Source organism: Staurois parvus, unplaced genomic scaffold, assembly GCF_062004578.1.
Source record: "Staurois parvus isolate SC_StPar_1 unplaced genomic scaffold, SC_StPar_1.0 ptg000120l, whole genome shotgun sequence".
Taxonomy (NCBI): Eukaryota; Metazoa; Chordata; class Amphibia; order Anura; family Ranidae; genus Staurois; species Staurois parvus.
In genome coordinates this window covers 2107123-2122630 of record NW_028317916.1, presented here as the reverse complement: position 1 = coordinate 2122630, position 15508 = coordinate 2107123, and the positions used below count along the sequence as shown (strand labels likewise).

Genomic DNA, 15508 nt, shown 5'->3' with positions numbered 1-15508 from the left:
GTCAATTTAGAGATTACACATATATATATATATATATATATATATATATATATATATATATATATATATATATATATACACATATACAGTGAGGAACAGAAGTATTTGAACACCCTGTGATTTTGCAAATTCTCCCACTTAGAAATCATGGAGGGGTCTGAAATTCACATTGTAGGTGCATTCCCACTCTGAGAGACAGAATTAAAAAAAAAATTCAGGAAATCACATTGTATGATTTGTAAAGAATTTATTTGTCTTGCACTGCTGAACATAAGTATTTGAACACCTGAGAAAATCAGTGTTAATATTTGGTACAGAAGCCTTTGTTTGCAATTACAGAGGTCAAACGTTTCCTGTAGTTCTTGACCAGGTTTGCACACACTGCAACAGGGATTTTGGCCCTCTCCTCCACACAGATCTCCTCTAGATATGTCAGGTTTTGGGGCTGTCACTGAGCAACACGGAGTTTCAGCTCCCTCCAAAGATTTTCTATTGGATTTAGGTCTGGAGACAAGCTAGGCCACTCCAGAACCTTGATATGCTTCTTATGGAGCCACTCCTTGGTTATCCTGGCTGTGTGCTTCGGGTCGTTGTCATGTTGGAAGACCCAGCCACGACCTATCTTCAATGCTCTGACTGAGGGAACGAGGTTGTTGCTCAAAATCTCACAATAAATGGCCCCATTCATCCTCTCCTTAATACAGTGCAGTCGTCGTGTCCTCTTAGCAGAAAAGCACCCCCAAAGCATGATGTTACCACCCCCACGCTTCACAGTAGGGATGGTGTTCTTGGGATGCAACTCAACCTTTTTCCTCCAAACACGACAAGTGAAGTTTAGAACAAAAAGTTCAACTTTGGTCTCATCTGACCACGACTTTCTCCCATGCCTCCTCTGGATCATCCAGATGGTCATTGGCAAACTTCAGATGGGCCTGGACATGTGAAGACTTGAGCAGGGGAACCTTCCGTGCAACACATGATTTGAAACCATGTCGGCGTAGTGTTCTACCGACAGTGACCTTTGAAACTGTGGTCCCAGCTCTCTTCATGTCATTGACCAGCTCCTCCCTTGTAGTTCTGGGCTGATTCCTCACCTTTCTTATCAGTGATACCCCACGAGGTGAGATCTTGCATGGAGCCCCAGTCCGAGGGAGACTGACAGTCGACTTTACCCTCTTCCATTTTCTAACAATTGCTCCAACAGTTGATCTATTTTCACCAAGCTGCTTGGCAATTGCCCCGTAGCCATTTCCAGCCTTGTGGAGGTCCACAATTTTCTCTCTGGTGTCTTCTGACAGCTCTTTAGTCTTGCCCATGGTAGTAGTTGGCGTCTGACTGACTGTGGCGTGAACAGGTGTCTTTAAAGAGCTTAGAGAGGTGCTACTAAGTTAGATTAATGAGTGGATTAGAGGTGGACTTTTTAAAGGCACAGTAACAGGTCTTTGAGAGACAGAATTCTTGCGGTTTCTTAGGTGTTCAAATACTTATGTTCAGCAGTGCAAGACAAATAAATTCTTTAAAATCATACAATGTGATTTCCTGAAATTTTTTTTTAATTCTGTCTCTCAGAGTGTGAATGCACCTACAATGTGAATTTCAGACCCCTCCATGATTTCTAAGTGGGAGAACTTGCAAAATCGCAGGGTGTTCAAATACTTCTGTTCCTCACTGTATATATATATTGTACATTTACATCAGTCCCTAACCCTCAAGGAGCTTACAATCCAAGGTCCCTAACTTACATTCATACATACACGTATTAGGGCCAATTTAGACAGGAACCAATTAACCCTACCAGCATGTCTTTGGAGTGTGGGAGGGAACTGGAGTTCCTGGAGGAAATCCACGCAGGCACAGGAAGAACATGCAAATTCCAGGCAGGTGGTGCCGTGGCAGGGATTCGAACCAACAACCCTAGTACTGCCAGGTGAAGTGCTAACCATTTAGCCACCGTGCTGCCCATGAGTGGGAGATATTGTTGGATACCCTCTTTTCAATCTCCATCTGTCAATAGGGGAATGTCTTGTTGCCTCATACAATACAACTGGGAGACCTTAGAGATGCCAGCCTGAGTCAGGCAGAGGTAAAGGAAAAAAGAGGTTGAACCAACTACTCCTCTATCAAAAGATGCTCAGCCGCGTGAGACTCCAGCTCAAGTGGAAATGTAAATTGGCTTCAAGCAGCATTGTAAATAAAGAAAATATATTTTATTGGGTAAATTTTACACTGCCTTAAAGCAGAGTTCTACTCACGTTGTCAAAAAAATAAGTCAACAGCTACAAAAACTGTAGCTGACGACTTTTTAAAAAAACAGTAAGTTACCTATCCCATGGTCCCACGGTGTGTCCCCCGCAGCCAGATTCACCGGCCGTCCTGTATTCCAGGAGGCCGGCATCTTCAGTGTGGGCACCCTACTATGATAGCTTGCGGCTTCGCGGCCGGGTACCCACTGTGCATGCGCGAGTAGCGCTGCGCTTCATGAATGGTCCTGTAGTCGTCTGGGACCTGTCAAGTGTCCCAAAAGACTACAGGGCGGCAAGGGGGGAGGACACTTCTGATTGCCTAGGCGATCGGACCAGAAATAGGAGCAGGTACCTGTCAAATTTGGGTACCCGCTCCCCCCCACCACCCAAAGGTGCCAATCCTTAATGGGGAGCAGTCCTTAAAGCGGAACTTCCCCTTTTGGGTGGAGCTCCGCTTTAAGCTGGTCTAAGGTGTGTAACTGACTGTGGGAGATAATCTCTCTCTCAGCGTTGCTATACCATAGTGAGCCCAAATAGATTGGTCAGGTATAGACTGAAAATGAGGACGCTTGGGGATTCCCCCAGAGTGGAGTGTAGGAGACCAATCCATAGCAGCTTTTAAGAAAACAGAGGAATTTATATTTTATCGTGCTCAGTGTGTTAAACTAAAATTAGGTTTAATACTACTTTCTGTGAACATTTGTTGTGTTTGGAGTTCATCTTTAACACCCTCACCCGAACGGTCACTTAAACATACTTGTTTCATACCTCCCTAGGTGATTCTCTCCCATGCCCAGAGATGGCCCACATTACACACAGTACACGAGCGGTTATGTTTACAGATTCTAATCCAGAAACCAATGCCCTAGCTCACATACATCAACCTTGACAGAAAAAAAATAAATAAATAAAACCACAGCAGCCTAACAATGCAACAGCGGTATATGACCCCAATAGACATATGCTCTATGTGCATGCGAGTGATGTTATGATACAAGATTATTTTAGAAAAAACTACTGCTAAAATGCCCTATTGGAAGCAACATAATGTCTGCCTTATATGCAGGACTAATTTTCAGCTGCACAGTCCAAACAAGAGAGATGGGAGATGGTTTCATGTTTCCTGTACTATAATGAGCCATCTCCTGCACCCCCTTCCCCCAACAGGTCGCCTACTGAATTTAACCTCAAATACCTAGAAGTGGACCGATGATTGAAACAACATACAGAATATGTTAGCAGGTATTATAAATAAGACTTGGTGCTAGACCTTACCCTTTACACATCTGCTGTAGGCACCAGACAACAAGTTCCATTATGGTAGCCCTGCTGCGAAAACAGAATATCATTAACTCACGATTGTACAGGTTTAACCTACTGTAGATGTTTGTTCCTGTGTCCCAAGTGACTTTAAAGGGTTTCTGACAACATTTTGCTTATACGATTTAACAAATCACATGCCCAATACGTGTCAGTCAGTGCTCTATGCTTGGGTTTATATTATGGTTTTCTTGTGCTTTGCCTACTGTTGCTGGATTTGCAGTCAGAGACCATTTTAGAACTGCTGAAGGACCAGAAATGAATGAAAGCTGGATTAAATGATGCATGTCATACATTGCTCCTGATTACACCGTGAACTTTCGTCTGTCCTCATTTGCGTGTAACGAGATCAAAAATGCAAATGAAATGAGAATATTTTCATTTTACATGAAAACATGAGTGAATTAGGGAGGAAAAAAGCAAAACAGAACAGATGGCACTTTGGATTATTTATCCTTCTGATGCAATTTATTAGACCACTACACAATCATAAATAGATTTAAAGGCTCAAACCTCTGCAGGATTCTCGGTTAGAGATTCTGCACAGACTGGAACAAAATGAAATGTTTATATTTTATGTGTAAAATGTTGAATATGAAGACAAAACATTTCTTTAAAGAAAAATATTTAGTCAATACATCCTGAATCCCAAGTATATTTATACTATGAAGAGGAATTTTTGAATACAGTGCAAAATACATTAAGAGGAGCTATTTAAAAGCAACCCACTCCCAACCCAGCAAATGCATCGTGGCTGTAAAAAGACAGGGCAATATATAATGTCATTGATCAACTATCCATTACAAATAAGAGCCAGTGGAGAAAAAAAAAACAAAAAACAAAATACAGCAAAATCTAAATCTATATATTACAGGTGAAAATGTTTCCCTATTTCAGAAGAACTCCAGGCAAAGTGCCAATACTTGTCAAATGATTTGCAATTCTGTACATTAAGCTGTTATTTATATAGATATGCTATACTGTATACTCAGCAAGATCATTCTAATCACTTAATGTAGAGAAAGAAAAAAAAATATGAATATGGCGCAAATACATTAAATCTCAAAAGTATTCTGAAATATTAAAAGTCCATAAACAGCCCAAAGTTATCATTTATAATTTCACCACCATACATGTGAATCTTCAGTGTGCCAATATACGACCTTCCAATCGTGCCACCACAAATCGCCAATCCCCTGTGAAAAATTGCACACTCAACATCAATCCAGTGACCTCTAATTTAATAAAGGTCAACTAGCGTATTGGATTCAGTTCTCCAGGACAATCACATCACAAGTCAACATATCTTCAGAACATTTCTTATATCTTCAAATATTCTCTTAAAGGCACCACAACATCAAACCAGAAAGGCAATATAGTGTAGTATTTATTATATCAGGTTTACACACAAAAATGTATATTGCACCCACTTGTTCCTGTGCCCATACTCGGCACCTATGTATACCGCCTTGTAAACAACCCAAGTACTGCTTGGTTAACGGTGTGAGTTCCAACCACCGGTTGTTCAGGACGATTCACACTGGAGGCATATATGCAATTATAGTAATGCACCTCCCACTAATATAGAGGACACCTGTGCTGCGATGATGAGGTATGCATTACCATCATTTAGGGATCTCACAAAATAAAAAAGATCCAACGGTTTATTTTGAGGTAAATTGCTGAAACTATACACCAGAGTGACAATTGCCAGCCTTAACAGACAATTACTAATTACTACTATTATGAATAGTCATCAGTGAACACAACTCTCTCTCTCTCAAGAGTATAACAAACATTGGTAGAATACAAAGGTAAATGTCCCAGCTGCAAAGGTAACCCCCTTTTGAGGAAGAATGACTGATGAACTTACTGAACTGACTAAAGAGCCAGAAAAACATCACTAAAGTTGGGTAAGGAAATACATAGCTTTACTAGTTACCAGCTATAACAAAATCACTAAGAATTATGTCCTCACATAATACAAGTGCTGAAAACAGTTTCTGCAGTTGTATGTATAAGCAATAAACTACAGTTGTTGCTATGGGTTCTGCTATCAAGATCATTACATGCCTAAAATTACTTTGTTACCTACATTTTGGAATTTTGCCTTTACTTCTTAAGTTTGACACCACTTTACCCATGTAACAGATCCCTCAACACAGGCATATTTATAAAACATATAGGTCTGATTCATATTAACCATTTTGTTTAAAGGATAAGTTCACCTTTTAGACAAAAATAATAAATGCACATTTATTATTTTGCTCTACAGGAGGCTGGAAAGCATTACACCAGCGATCAGTAGATTGCTGATGCCATGCAGGTCTCCTGCAGACCTGTCAGAATATCTGCTTGCTGTACAGAATGAACAAGCAAGCAGATATTCGGACAGGAAGCCTCAATGAACTACCACGGCGCTGTGGAGCTGTGGTAAATTACAAGCCGAAAGCCGTTAAAGACTGTCGGGCCTTGCAGTTCATTTATTCACGGAAGTCTGTGAAAGAATGCTGCGGCTGTGTGGACAGAGTCCCACGTGGCCACGCTGTTTTAACATTTTACAGATAGTACGGGGCGAAGTCTCCTGTACGATCTGTCAGAGGGAGGGGGGCGGTAGGTGCAGCTGCAGCTGCAGCTATGGGAACATGTTAAATGTTCCCCCCTAAAAACGGGTGGAACATGTAACATGTTCCCAAAGGTGAACTTATCCTTTAAGCACTTTGCCACTCACATGTGTTCACCCCCTATGAACCAAAGCAATTTTTACATTTGGACCTACTTATTTGGTAATAATTTTGTCACTACTGAAAACAAGGCAATACACTCAATGTTTATTTAAGGACAAACCAGGCTTTCTTTCATGATATTGTCTTGCAACTATATTTTTTTGCCATCCTTTGCCAATAAAATGCAATAAAAACTAAACAAAATACATTGACTTTTTTTGTGAACAACATTAGTCTATAAATACTGTTACTGCACAAAAAATGTGCACTTTTTATTATGCAATTTGTCCTGTTCAAAATGACACAATTATGATTCTGGTACAAAACAAAGTTACTTACAAATGAAATAAAGTGTTTGCTTTTTTTAAATTTTGTGTTTTGTTTTTTTTAAAAGGATAAACGCGTAGATATATGTTAAATGTGTAAAAAAAATTAACAACACAAAAAGGTTAATTATTAATAGTTAATAAAATAGAAATACAAATGAAAAAATTAGCAGGAAAGTAGTAAGTGAAGAGAGAAGGAGACTAAGGAATTAATTAGGACTAATTAGCGTAAACTAAGGGTTAATACAGGGTTAAAGAGAGGAAATTAAAAATATACAAGGTGGGGTTTTTTATTTTTAACTTGTTAGGTTGCGTTAACTGACCTAATTTGCAGATCGAACTTCATTCCTTTGATCTGCAAATGAATTAAAGTAACAAAATCTTACTTAGTGTCTTTATATAATTCTTCTCAAGCAGTGAGGTTTATAAACAGCTGCTGACTTCTTCTCTGAGTATACAGTAATTTTGGCTTTATTAAATCAAAACTGACATATGTCATATACGGGGGGGGGGGGGGGGGGGGGGCAGAAACAGGGCAGAGAGACTGAACGTGCTACACAGGTCCTGTGCACAATGATGACTTTTTATTTGGTGTGCGTAGCACACCCAGAGTCTGAGACTAGTTAAAGAAAGAATAAAAATCATATTTACTATCTATGCAAATGTAAAGAACCTATACAGTTGAATGCTAGCCATATGTATGATATGCAATTTAATGGGGCTCCGTGTCACTATTACTATAATACAAAATTTATATAGCATCAACAGTTTGGTGCAGAGCTTTATAAGATAAAGAGAGGCATTGCAGAGCCCTGCTTGTGAGAGCTTACAATTTAAAAAAAAAAAAAGGAAGAAGAGAGGGGTAAGGCTCCGTTCGCACTAGTGCATTTTCAGATGCGACTTGAGCCACACAGATCGCATGACAATGGAAATCACATCGTTTTCTATGGTGCCCTTTTACATCAATGCAACTCAGCATAGTGCTATTTTGGAAAAGGTTCCTATACTACTTTGGTGCAATTCAAAATGCAATTTTGGCCCCGCAGAAGATTCTAACCACATCAAAGTAGCATCCAAGTTGCACTACATAATCACAATGAAAGTTGGTTAAAAAAGTTGAATTGCAGCAGTATGAACCTAGCCTAAGTCATACAAATAGTAATAACTGTGTGGGGATGAGTTGACAGAGAAAGTAAAAGAAAAGAATGAGTTTTAGGAAGGGGTGTGATAGTCTTGCTATTATGTAAGTTAGTACAGTTGCAAGAAAAAGTATGTGAACCCCTTGGGATTACGTGGAGTTTTGCATGAATTGGGCATAAAATGGGATCTCACAAAAATAGAAGAACACAGTCTGCTGAACATAATACTACACAAACATTACATGTTGCCATGGTTTTATTGCACATAACATGTAAACATTCACAGTGCAGGGAGGAAAAAGTATGTGAGGCCCTAGCTTAATGACTTCTCCCAGAGCTAACTGGAGCCAGGAGTGAGCCAACCTTGACTCCAATCAGTGTGATGATATTGGATGTGTTGCTGACAGCTGTCCTGCCCTTAAAAAAAACACACCTGTTTTGGGTTTACTGGTTTCAAGAAGCACTGTCTGATGTGAACCATGCCTCGCAGAAAAGAGCTCTCAGAAGACCTACGATCAAGAATTGTTGACTTGCATGAAGCTAGAAAGGGTTACAAAAGTATCTCCAAAAGCCTTGATGTTCACGTGTCCACGGTAAGACAGACTGTCTACGAATGGAGAAAGGTTAGCATTGTTGCTACTCTCCCTAGGCATGGTCGTCCTGTAAAAATGACTGCAAGAGCACAGCGCAGAATGCTGCATGAGGTAAAGAAGAATCCCAGAGTGTCAGCTAAAGACCTACAGAAATCTCTGGAACATGCTAACATTTTTGTTGACACATCTACAATAAGGAAAACATTAAACAAGAATGGAGTACATGGGAGGACACCACGGAGGAAGCCATTGCTGTCCAAAAAGAATATTGCAGCACGTTTGAAGTTTGCAAAAGAGCACCTGGATGTTCCACAGCACCCAGGTAAAATATACTGTGGACAGATGAAACCAAGATTGAGTTGTTTGGGAAGAACACACAACACTATGTGTGGAGAAAAAAAGGCACAGCACACCAACATCAAAACCTCATCCCTACTGTAAAACATGGCGGAGGGAGCATCATGGTTTGGGGCTGCTTTGCTGCCTCAGGGCCTGGACGGATTGTTGTCATTGATGGGAAAATGAATTCCAGAGTTTATCAAGACATTTTGCAGGAAAACGTACGACCATCTGTCCGCCAACTGAAGCTTCGCAGAGGATGGCTGATGCAACAGGACAATGACCCAAAGCATACAAGTAATTTAACAAAACAATGGCTGCAACAGCACAGAATACGCCTTCTGGAGTGGCCCAGTCAGAGTCCTGACCTCAACCCGATTGAAATGCTGTGGCATGACCTTAAGAGAGCGATTCACACCAGACATCCCAAGAATATTGCTACACTGAAACAGTTTTCTGAAGAGGAGTGGTCCAAAATTACTCCAGATCGTTGTGCAGGTCTGATCGGCAACTACAGGAAACGTTTGGTTGAGGTTATTGCTGCCAAAGAAGGGTCAACCAGTTATTAAGTCCAAAGGTTCACATACTTTTTCCTCCCTGCACTGTGACTGTTTACATGTTATGTGCAATTAAACCATGGCAAAATCTAATGTTTGTGTAGTATTATGTTCAGCAGACTGTGTTCTTCTATTGTTGTGACTTAGAGGACGTTCAGAGCACATTTTATGCCCAATTCATGCAAAACTCCACGTAATCCCAAGGGGTTCACATACTTTTTCTTGCAACTGTACATTAGTTATGTGCGAGGAGATTGAAGGGGTGAGGTGAGATGTAGACAGATAGATCTGGGTGTTGCCTGCAAAGAGATCATTATAGGAAGCCATCAGAAGCTATCAAATCGACCAAGGGAGGGGTGTAGACAGAATAAAAGAGATCCAATGGCAAAACCTAAGTGGACTCCTAGGAAAAGAGGAAAAGGAGGATATGGAGTTGTAGCTGACACTGAAAGATCACTTAGATAGGCAAGAGGAGAACCAAGAAATAGAGCCTTAGAGGCCAAGGGAGTGAAGTTTTGAGGAGGAGCAGTTGATAAACCATATCAAAAAAGACAGAACAAAAGTCCAACAGAATGATTATGGAGCACTGGCCAATTAGTCAAGCAAGGAGATGGGTCTTAAGTAATTCATTTTGGTTGGGTGCAGTGAGGCCTTTTTAAGTACAGGGAGTGACTAATGCATGTTTTAGTGGGGAAGGGAAGTGCCAGTAGACGGGCAAAAGACTGAAGTTGAAAGTTAGAGAACCTAGAATAAAGTAATAGGGTAAGTTAGGTTAGCTGTGATGGAATGGGTTCCAGAGGACAGATGGTAAAGTGCATACAAGAGAAAAGTTTAGCAACCTCCTCTATAGAAGCAGGGTCAAAAGAAAAGTACTGATGCATGAGTGGACCAGGAGTTAGCTAACCTCAACATCCAGAGGCTCTTTACTCACATTCTGGCTTCCCCTGTAAATGGGGCAATAGGGTTGATGTAACGCTGGTTACTGAAAAAGCGTTTGATTCTGTGGGCTGGGGCTATGTGTGTCTGGTGCTGGAGAGAATGTGTTTTTTTCCTGAAATGGATTGATATCTTAAATAGTCATCCCAAAGCATCCATCAAAATAGGAAATAGGATGTCTTCCCTTTCTTGTGTGCAACAAGGTACTTGTCAGGGGTGTCCTTTATCGCTCACCATATTTGCTTTATGATGGAACTTACAGCTGTGGTCCTCCATACTAACCCTTTAAGGCTATGTTCACACTAGCTTTGTTAGCAGGCGTTAGGGAAGCGTTTTTAATGCTCCTCAAATGGTTATGAAAATTCTATACATGGCAGCACACAGTACTGTTCACACTGAAGCGTTAGCGTTGCGGAAAAATTGACGCCTCATGTCCAGTTAGGAGGAGTTGAAGCCTCCCATTCAAGTTTATGGTAACGCTCCTCAAACGCCTTGCACGCATTTGCGAGGCGGTTGCGGAGAGTTAATACCATTAACCTTTTTTGCCTCTTCTGCATTTAGCTAAAATCAAACTTGATAGCTAGAAGTTCTTGCCCTTGTTTCTAATTGGTAAGATTAATCTGAAAAAAATTAAATGGACTTCTAGTTTTTCTGTATGTCCTACAGAAAACTCCTGTTTGGATTCCATTGTGGCTATTCAAACAACTAGATTTTCATATGTCCTCCTGTTTGTGGAATACTGGGCCCCTGTGCCTTGGTTTATCCACTCTGTATCTGCCTTTGGTCTCTGGTGGACTAGCACATCCAAATTGTTTTCAGTATTTTGTGGCAGGTCAGGTAGTGCATGCCCAAAATTGTCTCACTACTACAACATCTCCTTTACAGGGGTGGCCAGGCCCCATACCCTCTCACCTATACCATGAGGCCAACTATTAAAGCTTGGAATAGATGTCAGATACTCTGGACTACGGATTCTACCCGATGGTGTCCGACTATGCCCCTATGTAACAATATGAATCTCCCCCACCTCTTCCAGTTGCCAGAATTAGCCTTCTGTCTTTAGGGGATGAGGGGAAATCAAGGAGTCAACCAGTTGTGCTACAGTTTAAGGTGCATGCTGATAGCAGGAGACAGTTGGGTGCTACACAGAGAATCTCACCAATGTGCTGTTTGTGCTTTCACTTTTTAGTCACAGAGTAGAGACATTGAAAATACCTGTACATGTTAAAGAAATGCATAAAAAAAATCAGCTGTTATGCCCTGCTAGATGGGGCTAAGCCATGTCTCAGAACTGGGTAAATCACAGGATAGGATGGACAGATATACAAAGCCTTCTGTATTTAGTAAACCAGCTCTTATTTATGTGCATCATTTGTGTACTTTGTTTCTTTTTGCCTGGAGCTCATCTTTAAGAGTGGAAGACATGCAGCACAATTTTTTTTTGTTTCGGTTCCTATACACACAGAGGCTGATTAAAGTATTAAAAAAAAAATTGAGACCAATGAAAAACCAGAAAATGAAAGGTGTTTCCTAATACCACCAACCAGATAACAGCAGTCAGTTTCTGTGGGCTATACCTACTTCTTCCGCCGCCGGAGTTTACACATCAACTCAATTGCATTCTAGACTCAAAGCATTGTTTTTAGTAATTGAAATACTTTTAAGTACGCTAGGTATTTTAAAAACAAAGACCCCTGGACAAAAAATATTTTGCACACAGTAAATTTAAAAGGGTAACATAGCCTTGTCCTTATGTAATCATTTCTCAATCAATTAAAAAAATGTTGTTGTTTTTTAAAAAAAGGTCTTCTGAGCCTTTCATAATTGTAATCAAATGAAAGGTATTACATTTCACAGCTAACCTAGTCTCAAGCTTTTGCTGCTGCTATGCTAGAATGAGCAAAAAGCAACCCCCTCCTCTTTATTGGTAATCTGGTAGCCATGGAAACAAAAGCAGCTAGCAGCTGAGAGAAAAACAGATAGCCTGTCTGTGGCTTTATCAGAAAACTATGTGCAAAAGATAAAGGGAACACCCTTTCACCAGATAATGTGGAGCATGGCAAGGAACTGTCAATGGAATTGTCCAGAATTTAGATGGCACAGATTCTGTTACCCAAAGAAAATGTAATAGTAAGTAACTGTGTAGGCAGCATGGAGATATTGGCAGAAGATCTTCTGCACCTCTTTGACTGCAGCGTCAAGCACAATAATGCCTTGCTAGTATAGATCAGAAATGAGTATGAATGATGCACATGGGCAACTTTCTTGCAGGTGCAGTTTGTGATAAACAGCTTAAATGCAAAAGACTAAGAAAAAGAAGATGGGGCTCTATACATTTCCATAATAATATATAGAAATTACGGTTTGCATTTTAACCAATGATTAACTAATGACTTCATCCTAAAGGGATTTTAATAAAACACGGATCTCCAAAAAATGTTGCAAGTTATGATGGATAAGAAAAAAAAAAAAAAAAAACACAATTCAAGAAGGTCTGTAGATTCACTTGGTTGTTCCCACGTTACATTATTATTATTATACAGGATTTCTATAGCGCCAACAGTTTGCTCAGCGCTTTACAATATAAATGAAGACAATACAGCAACAATACAGTTCAATACAAGAGGGATAGGAGGGCCTGATCCTTGGAGCTTACAATCTAGGAGCATGACCACACAATCACAAGAACTAGCCATTTATTACAAAGAAATGCAAATAGTAGAAGTGCAATAACAAATATATTGTAAACACTAAAATAATCTATTTGCATTTTTTTTTTGCAGAATATTGTTGTGAATATAGTTCTGGTTATTTCACAGCAGATAAAACTGAATGATTTATGAATTTCAGTGAAACATCTTTGCTGACATGCATGTTGCAAGGTCACAGCACTGACTGAATGAGGAGTCTAACAAGGAGCACACAATGGGCTCTGCACACCTGCATGTGTAACTGCAGCACTCTGCTAGACTGGGAACCTTATTAATAGCACTTTATCTCCAGAATAATTATAGATTCAAGCCCCATACAGCTAGTGTCCCAGCAAACAAGGAAGATCCCTATTTAATGCTTTGACGATGTACTGTATGTATCACTTCTGGCTAAATATGAGTGTGAAACACGTGTCTCTCACTCAAAAAAGCACTAAGCACCCACACTACAAGTTTCAAAATGCATATGCTTTCAGCGGTCATGTGTAGAAAAGGAAGTACTTTGGCCTATGTTGTATACAGCTTTACATAAACCTAATCCACAGATGCTTCAGTTTCTGCATTAGGCAACGGCTACAGATGATAAAATATATCCTCATACGGCTTCCTCTTTTAGGCAGTTAAAGGATTACTAATGATCACAATGCTTCGTATTAGTAATGTATAGGTGATGGGTATACAGGCACTGGTCTCTGGACAGGTGTCAAGACTGACCTTGCTATTTTATTTAAAACCCATCATCATCTTCATCCTGCATGCCTCCCAAAGGACAAGCAGGGATTCTGGGAGCAGAGGGCTATGAAAACCATATCTAAAGATGTATCCATTACTGCCTCTGAGGAATCACTGACATGTCTCACTGTCAATAGATGCTGAGAGAACTAGTGCTGCTTTCTCCCAAGCTCTGCATCAAGCACAGGATGAAAGCCGCCTGCCTGCCTAGAAGAAGCTTGCTAACAGACTAAAGAAAAGCAATAAATCACAGATTGAACATCCCATTCAATGTACAGCAAATTGCCCAGAGATCTGCATAGGCACAGAACAACACTGGATAAAAATAAGCACATAGAAATGCATTTACTTACATGACGATTCCGTACCAAACATGGCTGGCCTCAGATGAGGGTTTAATAAATTAGAATGAAATGAGGGAGGAAATATAGAAAGCTTTCACACAGCAGGGATCATGAAGGCAGACAATGCAGTCCCAGCTATCCAGCTGCCAGATACCTTTCTCTAAAGCTGAAAGCTACAGAGCACTCTCACTCAGACAGAAACAAGCCTCCTGATGGAGAGACAAAATCATCAGCTTCTCTTTTCAATCCAATGGGCAAGCATAGGCCAATATGTGTGTCTCTTGTATGATGCAGCGAGGCAGAAATAGGTAGCAGAAACCAGATACTGCAGTCCACAGCCCTACTCTCATAAGACAATAGCACAGCTTATGCACACACTGAATGACGTCAGGACACTGCAATGACCGACTGCTGTTAACCAAAAGCTGGGGGGGGGTTGGATAAAGCAGAGTAATTCAAATAGGAATTCCTTTGTCACTAAAGCCACAAAGGAAGAAAAAATAAAAAGACATCCCCTTTCCTAAGCGACAGCAATGAACCAGCAGTAGCCTTGCACTTGTGCATCCAAGTACCAGATCAGGAATGATGCCATTTAGTAGGAATACACCCCGTGTACCCTCTCTATGGAATACTTCTAGTTTCATTTCTTTATAAAATGGTAATTACTTTGTTCGGTTTCAGAATATTTATACTGTACTTCACCTACAATAGGTGCAAATGTTCAACATACAGACCTCAAAAGATTTCTGAAACACGCTATCTACAATGTACTTCCTATACAGATGCAGACACATTTGTTGGTACCCTTACAGATCATTGAAACAATGTTTTATTCCTCCAGAAAAAAAGTGATTAAATGAACCTTTTTACATCCGTGGCACACACATTAATTTCTAGCAAACAAAATGCAGATTTTACTTTAAACCCTCAAACAAATATATAGTCTCTAAAAGCAGAGACCCAGCAGAATATAGTGGTGGCAGCTGACATTTTTATGTAGCACAATATATGAGCAACAGTGTATCAAACAGGAAAAGAAACACAATGAATTTTAGTGCACAAAATATAATAAAATACCCCATTTTGGTAAAATATAAAAGATAAGATTGCATCAAGTACATAGATGCCAAACATGTTAAGACTGAAAATTGTGCACCCCGGAGAATTGGCAAAAGACATCGGTACCCGGTACAACAAAATTATACCCTATAGGTGATGTATAGAAAACCTTTAGGGGTTATCAATTTAGAGTAACTCTTGAATTCCAGCCATAGATTTACTGCTCTCACTCCAACATTTGCAGCAATACCTAACATGTGATGCAACTGCACTCCATAAACAGATGCGTGCTCTGCATGTACAGTGAAGCAAAAAAGTATTTAGTCAGCCACCAATTGTGCAAGTTCTCCCACTTAAAAAGATGAGAGAGGCCTGTAATTGGCATCATAGGTAGACCTCAACTATGAGAGACAAAATGAGAAAAAAAATCCAGACAATCACATTGGCTAATTTGGAAAGAATTTATTTGCAAATTATGGTGGA

The 15508-nt window shown here is 40.1% G+C and overlaps 1 protein-coding gene across 5 annotated transcripts in view; it reads right to left on the bottom strand.

Annotated features, from left to right (window-relative positions):
* ST7 (suppression of tumorigenicity 7) overlaps positions 1 to 15508 on the bottom strand; it is a 134685-nt gene that overhangs the window by 87919 nt on the left and 31258 nt on the right. Inside the window, exon 1 of one of the 5 annotated variants that reach the window (XM_089672092.1) lies at positions 13976 to 14354. The exons of the other annotated variants lie outside the window; for them this stretch is intronic. Within the exon in view, the coding sequence (XP_089528218.1) occupies positions 13976 to 13997 (22 nt within the window). The 5' untranslated portion in view covers positions 13998 to 14354. Of the gene's footprint in view, positions 1 to 13975; positions 14355 to 15508 lie in introns of those variants that run through there. 5 annotated transcript variants of the gene reach the window in all.